The sequence below is a fragment of the Juglans microcarpa x Juglans regia genome, chromosome 5S, assembly GCF_004785595.1.
Source record: "Juglans microcarpa x Juglans regia isolate MS1-56 chromosome 5S, Jm3101_v1.0, whole genome shotgun sequence".
Classification (NCBI taxonomy): domain Eukaryota; kingdom Viridiplantae; phylum Streptophyta; class Magnoliopsida; order Fagales; family Juglandaceae; genus Juglans; species Juglans microcarpa x Juglans regia.
Window position 1 is genome coordinate 23,872,401 of NC_054603.1, and position 17,417 is coordinate 23,889,817.

The following is a 17,417-nucleotide window of genomic DNA, read 5'->3' on the forward strand; positions in this document are numbered from 1 at the left end:
TATATATATATATATATTTTTTTTTTGAGTTGGAGGGGGGTTTCAAACTCTAGACCTCCCCATTTTAGAGGCTGGAGATTATGCCAATTAAGCCACAAGCCTTTGGTGCAAATAATAATTATTTAAATGAAGTATAAAACTTGCTTCAATTCCTAGAGAATAATAAAAAGAAGGTTGATTAACACAAATTTGATGAGTCAACAAAATTCCGAATGACCCAAACCCGATTGACGCATTCATTCTTGACCTAAACCCAGTTGAGCTTATACAAACCAAATGATCCAAATTGCCATAATCATAATCAAATCTACCATTAGATACACGACCAAGGATCCCGAGGCCGTGGAAGTTTAAACGCAAAAAATAAACAGAAGTAGGAAATTAGAGAGGATGGAGAGAAGCATTTTATCTATCACATTAAAAAATTCTTCCTTAATAATGTACACTCATTTTCCATAAATGCTAATGATCCACAGACTTTACAATAAGATTCTTGTCGAGGTCGATCAATAAATTTACTGTATTTATTGATATGGCATGCGCAACTATGTTGTCGCAGTACAAATTAATGGGAATTTATACAAATAAGGCTAATGCAATTGTGATACAACAAATCACTTGACAATAACCTGTAGTCATTGATTGCTATTAACAAAACAACTTAAAAGACTTTCACAGAACTCCGTCGAAGCCACAACTCATACATAACCATGTAAAATGCATCATAATCAACAGCAGGAAAATGCCACTGGAAATGTTTGCGCACCTTCAACACATTACTTCGCAACATCAAATATTCTTCGGAGCTAATCCCTTTCAGGATTTCTTTAAGCAATGGGATATCTAAGGTTGCAACAACGATCGAGAAGCGTTTCCAGTTTAATATGTCTCCAAATGGGAGATCATAGTAATTGGCAATACTCACAGGAACACAACCATAGTACAGTGAATCTGCAATGCGAGCTGTATTTACTTCGTAGCCTTTAACATGGAGGCAGAACTTGCTCCCAAGCAACTCATCAGCATAAGGAGTTTTGAGACGGCCAAAGTGGGCAAAGATCTCAGTGTCATTTCTCCACACTTGGAGAAGTTTTTCTCGAACTGGGGAGTTAATTTCTCCAGCAAAGAATGCAAGCTTCTTCCTGTAATTTCATTTGTGATGGAAGAAAGATGTGTTTCAGTTGATTTAGACAACACTGAAAATCATAATATGCTTTCTTCTCCTTGGTTGAAAATCATAATATGCTTTCTTTTCTCCTTGATAAATAAGGAAATTCTTGATGAATAAGTAGATGATTGATCCTATACTACTAGCAGATATGTTTAACCTACTGAACTGGGAGAATTCTTAACTGGTTCTAACTCCTCTAGCTATGTAAAGGATCGATCATAACTAATTGCACAGAAATATAACAAAAGGCAGGCCAAGTCAAGACTTTTTCCTATAACTAGAATGATCACATCCGCAAGGAGCCTCTGCTCCAGTTTCAAATCCACTAGTTTGCTCCTGTTTCTAAGTAGATGATGCCAAGCCAAAAAATATAAATCTGAACACAGCAGCTTGCCCCATCATGTTGCCATACAATTCACAGAAACGCTTCAGGATGAAGCCCACTTCTCTCCCTCTCTAGCAGTACCACTCAGTCTATACTGTTGCTCTTTCAAACTAAGCTCTTCCACCTAAAGGTATAGTACTCTTGCTAAATAGGCAAAAACAAGGAAAACCATTCTCCATGGTTGACACAATTACTAGTGGAACTTTAATCCCAGACCTCAAGAGCGATTCCTTTTTTATGAGAGCCTTTTCTCTATCAGAGCCCATACTCCAAAAGGACTAGTCAAAGTTATAACTAGAGCCTTTTTTTTCGTCCTATACTTAACACGGCATTATAATCTCCCTCCTTAAGCCTTAACTCCTTTGTCACACCGTTCTGTTATAGCTAGCTAGTTGTGATACCCCATATTCAAGAGTAGGTGGTGATGGGATCCCACATTGCTTGAGATGAAGAAGTTTTTGCCCTTCATAATAATTCTAATGGCTCCAATTGTACCATTGACTATTTCTTTTGGAGTATGGGCCCAGATGCTTCCTTGGGGCCCTACAAATGGAATTAGAACTAATCTGAACCAGAAATGTGGGACTTAAACTGTGCCACCAATGATAGAAAAGCCTGACAATGACAACAAGAACTTGAGAGGGAAGATTTTGATACCCCATATTGAGTAAGTGTGATCTCACATTGCTTGGGAGAAAGATATTCTTGCTGTTGATTTTGATTTGCATCACAAAGAACAAATGTGAAAAGTGAAGAATGTCCATACGAGTATCCCCACTGAAAAGCCCATCATAAATCCACCTCCAACATTAGCAGACGACATTCTACTTAAATCTTCCATGACCATGAAAAATGGTAAAAGAGATAGATAGTAGGTCACCATATCTCATCCTACGGGAACTATTAAAGAAGCTAAGTGGAGTGTTGTTCACCAAAACGGAGAACCCAATAGTGGAGACACAATGTGATCCAACAAACACAATTGTTCCCCAAATCCACACCTCCCTAATAATTGCAGCAAAAAACCCCAAATTATGTCATAGTCCTTTTCTATATCCAATTTGCAAATGATGCCTGGATCACCAGATCTCAAATGAATGTCCAAGCATTTGTTGGCAATGAGCACTGATTCAAGAATTTGTCTACCTTTACCAAATGCATTTTGAGGTTTTGAATAGTCTTCTCCAACATCTCACTCAAACAGTTAGCAAGGACTTTGATATAACCTCATACACCTCAGTCACAAGGCTGATAGGGCAGTAATCCTTGATATCTAATGCCCCTACTTCCTTGGGAACAAGCACCATAAAGGTGCCACTAAGACTTTTCTCAAACTTCCCAAATGTATGAAACTCCTGGAACACCTTCATAATATCTTGCTCTAACACATCCCAACTGGATTGGAAAAAAGCCCTAGTGAAGCCATTAGGGCCTGATGCAACACTTCTTGAACTTCATTTTCTTCAAACAGTCTCTCCAACTATACCGCTTTTTGGTGATCAATGGTCTTGAATGCTAAACCGTCAAGCTTTGGCCTCCACTCCACATCTTCACCAAGCATGTTCATAGAATCGGGCCACGTGGTCCCGAATCACATAATAGTCTAAAGAGATAAGACCATCAATGTTAAGCACCTCAAATAGCATTGTTCCTTTAATGTGAGTTAGCCATACAGTGGAAGTAATTAGTGCACTTGTCCCCCTCCTTTAGCTATTGTGACCAGAATTTTTGTTACCATGATATCTCTTCCATCAAAGTCACCCTCTCAAGTTCCAACACAACTTGGCTTTTCCATGAATTTCTTGGCATCAAAGAGAGCTCTACACTCTGCCACACTATCTAAGCCTTATAGTTCCTCCATTAAGGACTTCTTTTGGCTATCCACGTTACCAAATACTTGCTCCTTCCGTATCTTTAAGATTCTATTTAAAGCCTTCAATTCACCTGCAAGGATAAAACTTGGGGAACCAAGGACCTAATTGGAGGACCACCACTATCGACCACAAAGCCTTCTGCTTTCAGCCACATATTCTCAAATTTAATATATCTTCAAACCCTTCAATGCCCCCTGTAACATCCAGACCCAAACTTTATAGGCTTTGATAAAGATTTAATAAGTTTGGACCACAAGCTCAATTTTGTTAAGGCTAGGAGTACCTATTATTTGAGGATCTAGTATTGAGAAGACAGGATTGGATTGAAATTATGGACCGATATTAAAAATGAAGTAGGTTCGGCCCCAATAGGATGCCTAGCCCATTTGACATATATGGATGTATTTTCTAGCCAAAGCGCATTTGATTTGTTGGCTGTTAAATTTGTGAGAATTGGAAACCAACAATTTTTGGATAAGTTAGAACTAGATTAGGTGCCAAGAAACCCTCTAGATGAAGGCCATCCACACTACGATTGTTTTAGAAGAACTTATCTCTAAGGGAAGTTCACAGTACGCTCCTTCAACCAATCCATCTCTAAGCGTAATGCAAATCCATTTTCGTGGAAAAGCATTTGGAAGACAAAGGCCCCTTAAAGGCATCATCTTTTGTATGGACAACTTCTTTGGAGAAGATTCTCACTATCGACAACCTAGTGAGAATCCATCGATCATCTACTAATACATTGCGAAATTGCCACAACTTTGTGGAATGACTTTTTTGCTATGGTGGGTGTAGCTTGGGCGATGCCAAGAAGGGTGATTGACCTCTTAGCTTCATGATGAGTCTTCAAGCCACTTCTCAGATTGCCACTATTTGGAAGATGGTTCCAATCTGTCTATGGTGGTGTCTTTAGAGGGCGAGGAATGAGCAAAACTTCAAAGATCGTGAGTGGTCATTGGATGAACTTAGAACTTTGTTTTTTAACACCTTGTTCCAATGGTCGATTATAATTGATTTTAATGGCATGACCATTCATGAATTTCTTGTATGACTAGAACATCACTCCTAAGCATTGCTCTTGTATATGACCCGTGTACTTGGGCTTTTGCCTATTCTTACAATCAATAAAACTTTATTTACTGATCCAAAAAAGAACTTATAAAAAAAAGGTTGTTTTAGAATTCTTTTACAGCCTGCTAGGAATATTTGAGATAGCATTAGAGCTGTTCCAGATTCGGAGAAGTAGAAATCAGCCCCATTTATGACTCCTAAATAAATCCAAGGATTAAAAACATATTTTCCCTATAACCCCTAGCCATTAGGATTCATAAACCTTTAAAAAAAAAACTTAAATTCGTACAGCCCTATTATTAGGTTTTCCAGGTCTCATTAAATGCACTGTATGGCCTGAAAACCAGAAAAACAAAGCCTGCTGTGAGTCTAGAAAGTTTTTATAGCAATCCCGCCTGGTTCTTCAAGAAAACCAATCCCTGACACTAGATAACTACTGCAAATACGAAGGAAGATGCCAGCCTCGTTTCTTGAGGTTCTTGCTTATTTTTCAAAGAAAACCCTGGGAAAGTTGCTGCAATTTCAGGATATTGAAAAACCAACCTCACCCTATCAATTATAACCCTTTTTCAGCAACTTGCAGTAGGTGATTATTGACGCACTTGTTATTGCTAGAAGTAAAAAGGTAAGTAGCATGATCATACCCTTATATGTATGGTAAACAATGTTTATTTAAAGTATTACGTATGTATGACCCTTTATTGAAAACTCTTTTTTACGTACCAAGTTATGATGAAAGTGATTTTTTACTGTCATGGTATAATATGTGTTACATGCATCATGATATGTTTTCACTGACGATATTATTAAGAGTTTATGTTACTATGTGTTTTACATGCATCATGATAAGAAAGATAAAAGACAAAGTTAAGTTTTAAGAATGTCCATAAGGGATGCATGGTACCAATGTAGCTATCGGTGGGTGTACAAGCTACATACCTAAGACCACCCTAGCTATGTTATTGATTAGTTAAGCGGTTCCCCTTACGGCTGCAACCAGTGGAATCAGTACACAACCTTGCACATGGGGGATTAATGTGGGTTGGCCATAAAGATAATGATATGATTAAAGCAAGGGAAAGACAAGTTTAATGAGTTATGCATATTACATGTTACATGTTTATGTTATTATAAGTATGAGTATTAAGTATGCATGATTTTCAAGGAAACTTGTGTTTATTATGTTTACTGTATGATGTACTATTTATCGAGTATTCGACTCATTTTGGTTGTTTCTTTATTTGTTTGTTTTTAGAAGATGGTGCTGAGAAGCTTACAGCCAGGCATAGATCATTTTTCAAGGGATTTTTAAACTTTAAGTGGTTTTACACAAAAAGAACAATTTTAAATTCTCTTGCTATTAGAAAATTTTGATTTAATCATTATTCAAGGCAATTTTTATGTATATTTTCCAGTTTATCTTTCAATGAATGAGGTACTTTTTTATCAAGTTGGGTCTCTTTACTGGGCACAATTAAGAAAATACGCAACACTCCTAACCTACAGGAAGAGTCTGAACATATCTGAGGTAGTCTTTTTTGGCATAGTTCCGGATAATGCATTTTCCAAGCTGGAGAGTAAAAATCTGTCCAATCTAGACCCAACATGATTATTGGGCCATGTGAATGTTCCACCCACAAAAGGAATATCTATGAGGTCCAACTCGGATATAAAATCCAGAAACTCCACCATAGTTGGGCAAATACAAGTCTCCTGATCTTCTGCTTGGAAATCAGGTAGTATTGAAACCCCCTTCGATACACCAGGGCATATATCCCACCAAAGATACAGGCCTGCAATCTCTTCCAACAAAAAGCACCTTTCATTGTCCCGATTTGACCCGTAAATTCCAGCAAAGGCCTACATAAAGCCGTCTTCTACATTCTTAAAAGAATGTGCCACTATATAATCCCCAAGATAATCCTCAACTTTCTCCACTACCCTTCTATCCCACATAACTAAAAACCGGGGGGGTATTACAAGTTTACATGGACAGTATCAACTGAGAAAATTACAACAGCACAGGGGACAGCGATCTGGCAAGATGCAACTGACAACCTTTACAGGTGAGAATGATATTCCTAAGCAGATAAATGCAGCTATCTCTCTCCCTCTCTCTCTTGAAGGAAACTCTAATGATGTAAACACTCTCATACCCAAATGACTTTTAAATTAAAAAAAAATATTATAAAGTAAGTCAACACAAGCAAAAAAACGTACCAAAGACAAAGCTACTGAGATTGCAAACTATCCACAACCTTAGTTAAGCCATGACATAGAGGATGAGAGTATACATTCCCAGTTCAAATAATGTTCACTATAAAAATAAATAAAAATTGAGAAACAGAAGTTTAACTAAATAAATAAACGAACATACCTCTTAGATGAAGCAAGATTGGGAGGGTCTCCTTGTCTCGGCCAGATTTGGGGAAGGCACGCATCTTTATGAGCAATATACCCAGATTGATAATAGCTTGAAGAACACACAACTTGAATGGAATTGAATTTCACTTCATTTGCTTTATCCATTGCTGATCGTCCTATGGAATGACAGGCAACATAAAAATGATCTGCTCCACCTGTCCGATTCCAATATGGGTACTTCCGACTAATATTGAAGATGTAGTCTCTTACAAAATCTTGGATACCTCCAACACCAACTCTGGGGTCATGTCGCAGCCTTGCAATTGAAAAAGGCAAAAAGAAAAGATCTGCCTTGGTTGAATCATTCGTGATGAAATGGCTTTTCATAAGCACCTTTTTAAAGTAACTTTCACTTGCATAATTGCCACTGGGTACAGAATCCACCGGCAACAGCACGTTTGCAAAAGGATCATTTCTCTTGTGAGGATAAACATATATCTTAAAGCTCCTATTCATTTCCTTGTAGTCTTCCTGGAAGACATCTCTATCAAAGAACACCTCGTTGTCAGTCGCATGGTTTCCTGAACAAAAAAAAAAAAAAAAAACAAAAACAAATTTCAAGAATTTTTGGATCAAGAAATAAAAGCTCATACACTAATCAAAGTTTCTCCAACCACCCCACACCGAACCCACAAAATGTGTTTGCACTTCACTTAGTCAACTGAACTGTAACACCCTTTTCCCACTAGGGATACAATACTATGCAACCTTCATTAATAAACTTAAACAGGGTAACATGTTGATTCAGCCAATAAAAAGAAACTCATCTAGAATAGTAAAGACTCCTTGTTGAAAAGCATCCTTTATGTAAAGACTCCAACCCTAAAGTCCATGACTTGTAGAATTATCTCCAATACCATCTAGAATGGTAAAAACATAAAGGCACAAGAGAATCTAGTACGTCATACATTAAAAAGAGTTTTCGAATATCCTTTACTGTTTTTAAAACCATAAAAACACAATCAAAACATTGTTCACTCAAAAAAAATTTCATTTAAAGTCTTGGGTAGCCTCCACACAAGTATACCCCGTGTGTGTGTGTTAATGATCACAAGGAATCCAACTCCATTACAGTGGCCATACCAGTGAAGTCATGTCTAAAATAGGGACACCACTCAATAAATGATGGCACACTTGAGTGGACCAAACTCGAGTGAGTTGTGAATGGCGTGATATGATGTAAATGAATTGTGAACGCTATGGTATGATGCATGTAATATTTATTATACCTCGAAAAACCAAGATATATGAACAAATGACTCAAACATTAAGGCTCAGTTTGGTTACACAATACAGACGTTTTCATCTCATCTCAGTTGTACGGATGAGGTGTGCTGGCTAACAAAACGGTGTAAAAACGTATTGTATCTCATCTCAAGGGTTTTCAGCACACTCTACTTTTCAGCAACATTAAATTGAGCTCTGACATCTCAACAGTGAAGCAGCAAGCAGCGTACCCGTGACCCGTCCATCACCTTCGTTTTGAATCCCATTCATTTCTCTCATAATTAAACTAATATATTTTACAACAGTTTTTTTTTTTCCTGAGATTATACAATAATTTTGTCCAACTTGGGAAACAAAATAGAATTTTTATACATTATTTTAATATTACTCATCAATATTACTTTTTTATCAATATAGTCATTATTATATAATCAATAATTATTAAATCATATCCAATCATTGGTGGGACCCACCACTTTATCAAATCCCAAAAAGTCAAAACTATTTCATCTCATCTTACTATCCAAACATATATTTTTTTACAAACTATCTCATCTCATCTGAACTCCAAACATCTCATTACTATTAAAAACATCTCATCTCATCTGCATGGCCTTGACTGGGCCAACCAGCCCAACCCTTTTCGGCGCTATTTCTATGCTCCTCTCCTCCCGCTTCTTCACTTCCCCACCAAGACCTAACCCCAAACCCAAAACCCAAGCCAAACCTATAAAACCATCACCCTCCGATTCCCAAGACTGAGCCAGCTCCGTCACGAACTAGGCCGACCGAGCCATCTCTTTCTCTCTCTCTCTCTCTCTCTCTCTGTGTGGCTCCGACGCTTTGACTTCGACTCTGGCAACTCCAACCAAAGTCAGAATCTGCTCTGATTCGGAGTCAAAGTCGGAGCTCAACTTGGCCTCCGACTTTAGTTGGAGTCGGAGGTCAGAGTTGGGCATTCCGACTCCGATAGAGTCTGAGCCCAGTCCTAATTTTAGGTCTTGAGAAAATATAGGTTATTTAAGTATTTCGAGTTTTGATTTCAAAGTATGCATTTAATTAAAAATTTTCTAAGATTAGAAATTGACGCAAGTTACGTGCCTATTTTATAGATGACTGATTACATGCCAAAAATATTGGATTAGGCTACTAGTAAGTAGTATGATCATACTCTTCCACGTATGTACAATAAACGTCTTTTATAAAAATATTATGTATGTATGCCCTTCATTGGAAGCCGTTTTTACATACCAAGTTATGGTATGATGAAAGTCAGTTTCAATGTCATGTTTTTTTTTATAAGTACGAGTTTCAATGCCATGTTAATATATGTTTTACATGCATCATGATATGTTTTCATGTATTATGCGTTCTACATGCATCATGGTAAGAAAGATAAAAGACAAGTTATGAAAGAAGCTTTATGAATGGTCATAAGAGATGCATGATACCAATACAGTTTTATTGGTTGGATGTACAAGCACGAACCTAAGCATGGTCTGCCATAGTACGTTATGATAAGTTAAGCGATTCCCCTTGTGGACACAAGCAGTGGAATTGGTGCACAACCTACACACGGGGGTTAAGGTGTGCTGGCCATTAAAGAAAGTAAGAGACAAGTTTAATGAGTTATCCATAGTACATGTTACATACTTATGTTAGTATAAGTGTATGTATTAAGTATGCACACCTTCCAAGAAAACCCTATATTTATTATGTTTATTATATGATGTACTATTTATTGAATATTCGACTCATTTTTGAATGTTTTTATATTTTAACCACCCTAGGTGAAGATTTTTTATGAGGATGGATTTAAAGGATGGGACTTGGCCCAGGGAGGTGAGGCCGAGGTCTAGATTATGTACAAAACGTTTAAGTTATGATTTTCATAGTACAAAGTTTGATGAATTTTAATAAGTGCTTCTGCAAATTCCCTTTTATATTTTCAATATTTTTAAACATGATTTGATTTATTATATGAAATCCTTTATGCCTGGTGCATCATTAAATATATAAAAAAAAATTTAAGGCAAGGTTAGAAAACCGATCCCTCAAATTTTGAAAATTTGAACTTTATTCTTAAGGTGACGGGATGTTGGACATTCAGTGACTTTATTATGTTATACTTTATTCAATATTGAATAAATGAACTGGAGTTCTATTTTTGAATCACTTGGCACTAAGGGCTCGTTTGGATACAAAAATCATCTCCTCTCATCTCATTATTACAACTTTCTCAAATGCTCACACAAAATATAATAAACAATTCAACTTTTTTAAATCGCAAAACAAGAATAATATTAAAGAATAATATTTTAACAATATTTTATTCAACTCATCTAAAACTATCTCATCTCACTATCCAAACGAGCCTAAGTTATTTAGTAGGTAGCATTTCCTAGTCCTATGGGAAGAGGTGTTAACATTAGTACATTAAAAGGATGCTTGGAGAATGAGATGAGATGAAAATTTTGTGAATAGTAGTAAGATGGTTTGTAAATAGTTTTGAGATAGTTTGAGTTAAATATTTATTGGATTTTTGAAAATAGGAGAAAAAGTTAAATAAAAAATATTATAATGTTAAAATATTGTTAAAATATATTTTTTTAATATTATTTTTGTTTTGAAATTTAAAAAAGTTGAATTATTTTTGTTTTTTATTTGAAAGTTTGGAACAGTTGTAATAATTAGTTTGAAAGTATTTGTATTTTACTGATATTTGGAAAGGAAATAAGATGGGATGAGATAAGATTAGATGAGATGGGATGAGATAAAAACTTTTTCCAAACATCCCCTAACTCTAATACATTCAATAGATAAGAGTCATAATGTTGCCTCAAGTGCTTTTTAGTTTCTAAACAATAAAACTTCTTACACTTGCACAATAACTCTCTAATGCATCCAAAATATAAAACTAAAATTGTTCCATCAAGTGCTTTTTCAATTCCTGAAAATTGAAATTCTACATGTCGACCAGTAGTAAAACTCTAACTGAAGCAAGAGGGGAATAGTTTAAAAGGTCTAGACAAAAGTATTTTGTAATTGTTTCTAATAGAGGTATTTTGGTTGTTTAGTTTGTGTCAGAAATAGTTTAGGAGATTCTAAAGCCCTGTTTAGGTACTTAGAATATCTGAATTGTAACACCCCACTTAAAAATACCTTAGGCCTTGACCCTAGTAGCTTTGACCCTAAGTAGAAGTTGGGCTATTTGAGAGTAAGAACATTTTTGGAGTTTGAGTTGGCAAAAGAGAGCCGTATACTTTGGGTTTAGTAGAATTATTAGAAGATTGTATACGTCCTGTGTACTTGGACTTATCCCTATTTCTTGGGAATAAAATATTTTATTACTTATCAAAAAAACTTATTAAGAGATTCTAGTGCAATATTGATTTTGAGGAAAATGAAATTTTTGGAACTTGATTGGTTTAGTAATATTATTTTGGAGAATTTTTAATGTTTTATTACTTTTGAGGATAAATGCCAAGAGGCCAATGAAAGAATGGCACATGGCATATTGATGGGCTAGGCAAATGGGTTAAATATTAGATGGATTTAGAGAAGCTCAAGAGTGGTTTAGTAAGGGCCCTAGTTTACCCCGTTTGGATACAAAAACGGTTTCATCTCATCTCATCATTATAAATTTTTCAAATTCTCACATAAAATATAATATACAATTCAACTTTTTCGAATCTCAAAACTATAATAATATTAAAAAATAATATTCTAACAATATTTTATTTAATTTTTAACTTTTATCTAAAACTATCTCATCTTATCTTACTATTCAAACGAGGCATAAGATGAGATGGGCTAAAGATAGACATTAAAAGCGTTAGGCCCAACTTGGACGATATAAGACTCTAGGCCTTTCATAAAGGACACAAGACATTAGGCCCAACTTAGTGGATATTAGACTATTGGGCCCAACTTAGTGAGATTTTAGACTTTGGCTCAAATGAGGAAAGACCCAAAGATTGGGACCCACTTAAAAGACTATTGAGGCCAAGGATAGGCCCAATAAATTTGGACATAAGACCCATGAATAAGTCCACTCCTAGGCCCACAACCAAGGCTTGTTTATATGGCCCAATAAAAGCCCAATCTGTGAAGCCCAAGCTTTGTATTTTATTTCATTCTTCCAAATAGGACCCACATACACCATACCATTAGTTTCCATTTAACCCAAGCCCCAACCACATGCCCCTAGGGTTCCCAATTCACCCTTGGTTTAGTTTTTAACTTGAGTTAAGATCACTATTCATCTCACCCATGAATAGTAACTCAAGCATCATAAATTTGCATAATTTTTTTGAAACCTTTTTCTTCATATTTTTTTTTTTTAAATCTGACATTATTGTCATTTGCACTTGTTTTGCATCACTCTTAGACAACTTTTGAAGGCTAGGATTAACCCAACCCATATCTCTTGAAACCAAGGCATGTCAATGCCAACTAAACCACCAATCGCCACCCAACCCATGCCTCTAGTAAAGTTCTTACATGACATAATTTGATCTGGAAAAGAAATATTAAAATTTGAATATAACAAATCAAATCATATCATATAAGTGATATGGGTGGTGTGCTCTACACACTCGTTGAAAATAGAGAAACATTAATTATGATAGGGTGCTCGAGCATAATTATTACCCGGATATCTGCTTCTGGGATTTGCATAAGGCTGTGAAGACTCTAACGTCTTCTCAACGCCCCATATCTTCTTATTCCGGCTGAACTGTAACATTGCAACCAAAACAATCATAATTAAAACAACACATCAATACCTTTATTAATACCTAAAAAACGAACGCACATACATATCAATGAGGACCAGTAAGACACTAAAAGAAAATCATAAAAGCATACCTGTGATCCTGACACATTAGCAAAGGCGGCACGCAACCCAGCCATTGCACTGTACTGCACTAAATCAGCAGTCGTAAACCTTGTTACAGAAAGCTGGGCCAGCAGAGATAACAAAGACAAGATGAGGAAGGAAAGAAAAACCCATTTCATCTTAGATCTGATAACCATCTAGCCTCATCAAACACGGAAACGCATTCCAAAAACCTTACATCCGGTTCCAATTCCCAATCGGAAATCAAATTCAAAACAACCTCTGCATTTAGAAGAAAAGTCAGAAACGGGTATCAAAGTCAAAGCGCTATTAGAACAACAAATTAAATTTAACGATCAAGTAAAATCACGCAACTCCTCTTAACTACGTCATGTTTGGTTACCCAGAATACGTTAGGAAAACAAAATAACGAGTCGGCGGGGATGAAGAAACAGAAGAAGTAGGAAAGTAGGTTCAAGAAGCAGAAGTAGATACAAGAAAGTGATTGCGATCATTTGGAATTGAAGAGAGATAAATTTGAAAAGGGTTGGAAGAAACCTGAAATCCGATTGTTGCGTCGCCTCCCGCGTCTCTTTCTTTGTTACTTTGGTACCTCAGAACTGTGTTAAGTCCCAACTACAACAAATAATGTATTGTACTGTTTCTAGTCCAGGGCTGTAAATAGATCCGTACTAACTCACCGGCCCGAGAATGCCTCTCCCGGCATGACGGTTTGATTTATTTATTTTTTAAGTAGTATTACGTATAATTGTAAAGTGGGTAAGTGTTATATAATTATTTAAAAAAATATAATTTATTATTAAAATTTAATTTTTTTCATATGAATTTTATATTTATTTAATTTTTTTTAATGATTACGCGATACTTACACATTCACGATTATAACTATTATTTTTTTTTATATCTTTAAACATTTAAAAAAATTATAATATTATTAAAAAAATATTTTATTAATTATTCAATAAAAAAATATATATCTGAATGGATGTTGATGGTTTAGCTTTTCTCATATTTCAATGATTTTACCCTAAATATTTGATGAGATAATAATAATAACTCATGCATACATTATAAATAGGTGAGTTTAAAAAAGTTGACCAAAATGAAAAAACATGAATATTTTTTTACTTTTTTATTATAAAAATATTAGATCAGAAGATCCTTCAAGATCCAAAAATCAAAGATCAAATTTCTAAAAAATAGTAGAAATTCTATCTCAATAATATATTATTGATTGGTGCAAGAGGATAATCGAATTCCAATTTGATCAATATTGTTGAAGGGGATAAAATATTACAGGACCAAATAAACCAACTTCAATATATTAAAGGGTCTCCACTAGAGAACAATATAAAGAGAAATAAAGAAGAGACAAAAAGGGGACAAAGAAAGGATAAGGGAAAAGCAGATGTCAGAGGGAAAAGAAGAAAGTGACAGAAAAGAAGAGAAAAAAGAAAAAGAGGGAAAACAAGTTAGACACGCGAGCAATGAGTGGAATAAAATTGTCATCCCTACCACTCCCAAGGCAAGGATAAAAAGTGATCAGATCGGACGAGAAAGGGGGGGCTTCCAGACTTCTTCAAGACTTTGACTTCTTCTTTAACTTCTTCTGTGGCGTCCCAGTCCCGGAGGTATGGAGAGTTATCTCATGTTACCTAAAATTATCTCCAATAACACAATTATATATACTCTAGAGACTCCATAACAATATTAACTTATTTGTTCATCACAAATATTCATGTTCCTCTACATGGACACCAAAGAAATATCTTAATAAAAATAAATTAAACTCTCAACAAAAAAATTTGAAAATATCCATGACTCAAAATACCACAATAACATCAAATAATAAATCTACTAAATATGACTCTCCAATAAATATTTATATTTTTTGGCACTTATTTCTCTACTATCATTAAATCTTGCTAAAATTTTTTACTCTTGACTTCTAGCTAAAGTACCAAAATTATCTGAAAAATATTGTGAAGATAAAAGATGAGTTATCAACAATTCAGTAAACAGAGAATACATACTAGTATGTAAATATGAAAATTTACAAAGTTCAGAATGCAGAATAAAATATTTTTATTTTCAGAATGCAGAATCAGAACATGTTATCAAGAATATTAGAGTGAAAATTTAAAAATATTCTTATTCAAAATTCCTTTGGTACAGCATAATTGAAACATCATATCAAAACATAATTCATGTTTAACCCCCGCAGTAGGGTTGTACAAACCTTGGCGACCAACCGAGCAGAAATAGAATGTGAATCTTTCCATTTTTACTCTCAGAGGCCCGAGTGTGCACATAGGAAAGACCACGCATAAAGCCACTTTGTTTCCAAAGTGGATGCACCAAAAACAGAAAAGTTGGTACCAACCTAAACTGATGTCACAGTTTTATACCTGTGGTAAGGTCAAAATGGAACAGAAATAGAATGTCATGCCAGGGGTTTTAGAAATCATATCATATCATATCATATCAGAGTATAGAAAATTTTCAAAACAGAGCAGAATCAAATTACAAAAAATATAATTTATGCACAAATTTTCATTTTCGCCCTCTTTTACACAGTTCAAAAATAAAATACCAAAATAGCTCATTATATACCAGTCATGCCAGAAAATACTTTATTTTTATACAGAATTTCATGAATAATGCCAAACAAATAATTGAAGTTATTTCAAATTTTCTTTCCATAACAAAATAGGCATATATTTCAAAATTAACCTCAGTTTATTTCTTTGATGCAAAGTCTAGCATAGGAATCTCGCTGACCAAGACTTTTTTGTTTTTCAGAAATTTTTCCACAACAGTGCCGAGCAAATATTAATCGTCACGTATACAATAAACACTAACTTAAATCTCTAATCAAACACATAATTTAATATTCAAGCCTAAAATACTAAAATAATCTATTTTTCTAAAGAAATATTTAAAAACTCCCGCAACCCTAAAATATCATCACTTCCCAATTTAATCTATTTCCACTTAATTCTCTTAACATAAAATTATAACAAAATATATTAACATTAAAGGCAAAATTTCATTTAAAAACAATAGACTTAATCAGTTTTTAATGGGTTAAAAATCAAATTTCATACTTACTATTTAGTTTTGAAATTCATCTGTAAAAATATTAATATTAAATAATATAATTTAAAACCTTATTTATTTTTCTTTACAACTTCTTATACTTCTCACAAAGCCCACTCAAAACAGGTTTAATGTAAAAATATGCTCCGAACCATCCTAATGACAAGGGCGTTTGGAAAAATAAAATATAAACATGGGCTCTTTGTGAAATGCATGGAAACAAAAAGAACTCTGATATTCTAAGGCCTCGTTTGTTTTCAGGAAATATCTCATCTCATCTCATCTCATCTTACCTCATCATTACAACTTTCTTAAATCTCCACACAAAATAAAATAAACAATTCAACTTTTTCAAATCTCAAAACAAAAATAATATTAAAAAATATATTCTAATAATATTTTATTCAACTTTTTAACTTTAATCTCAACTCATCTCATCTAATCTTTGAAAACAAACGAGCCCTAAAAACTTCCAGACCCAAACCGTGTGGCAGAGGAGAGTCCCTACTCACCAAGAGAGAGTGCAACTCGCAACGAAGATCGGAGAATCTGGGGGGGTGAGACGACGGCGCTGGCTAGCTGGGCGTCTGGGCACTGAAGAGATGAGCGATGAGAGGGAGAGAGTGTGTTCATTGCGTTGCCGTGCTTGGAAGGCTTCTCATGCATCGATTTGGTGGTTTACGGTGGGGTTGTCAGTTTGGACGAAGCTGTGGGGGACTGGAGAGGCTGAGCTTGGTAGTACTACGGTGGCTCTCGGTTGAGACAGGGAGGCAGCCAGTTTCAGGACTGCTCTGTTTTTCTTCCTTAAAAACAGAGGCTTCCGTGTTATGGGGGCCGTAACGCCATGGGTGTGGAGGCAATGGGCTGGGTAGTGGGAGTTGTCCCACGGTGGTGCATGGCTGCGATGGTGGTTTCCGCACCAAGAGGGAGATTTCTGTCCGTGACTCAACTATGGTGGTTTTCATGGAGCTGCGTAGTGGCTAAGCAAGGGGCCTCTAAGATTTCGCGTGGGCTACGCAGTTGGCGTGATGGAACGCTGCAGCGGTGAGTGGGTTGTTTCATGGTGTTTGTTCCATTAGGTAGCGCCTTGCTAGGTGGTTGGAGTTGTCGTGCTTGAAGGGAAATTTATTGAGAAGGTGTAGCAACCATTAGGAGAAGAGACGATTGTGTATTCTAACATGTGGGTATATATATATTATAGTCGCTGTTGAAAAACCTAGGGGAAGGTGTCGTGCAAAGTGGGTATCTATATATCTTATATATAATAAGTGCCAATAAGCAGGCAGTTGTTCACTATTTTTT

The 17,417-nt window shown here is 35.4% G+C and overlaps 1 protein-coding gene across 4 annotated transcripts; it reads right to left on the reverse strand.

Annotated features, from left to right (window-relative positions):
* Window positions 1-411: 411 nt before the first annotated feature.
* On the reverse strand, window positions 412-13,712 carry LOC121266993 (probable glycosyltransferase At5g03795). Of its 4 annotated transcripts, none has more exons than XM_041170879.1 (5): window positions 13,554-13,712; window positions 13,025-13,277; window positions 12,809-12,893; window positions 6,882-7,449; window positions 412-1,142 (listed from the first exon to the last, which is right to left on the reverse strand). In XM_041170879.1, the coding sequence occupies exons 2-5, from the start codon at window positions 13,190-13,192 to the stop codon at window positions 662-664; spliced, it is 1,302 nt and encodes a 433-aa protein (XP_041026813.1). In that variant the 5' UTR covers window positions 13,193-13,277; window positions 13,554-13,712; the 3' UTR covers window positions 412-661. The 4 variants fall into 4 exon arrangements, with proteins under 4 accessions (XP_041026813.1, XP_041026811.1, XP_041026812.1 ...); XM_041170877.1 differs by having other exon boundaries at window positions 13,001-13,277; XM_041170878.1 differs by lacking the exon at window positions 13,554-13,712 and adding an exon at window positions 13,371-13,536 and having other exon boundaries at window positions 13,001-13,277.
* Between the last annotated feature and the right edge of the window lie 3,705 nt (window positions 13,713-17,417).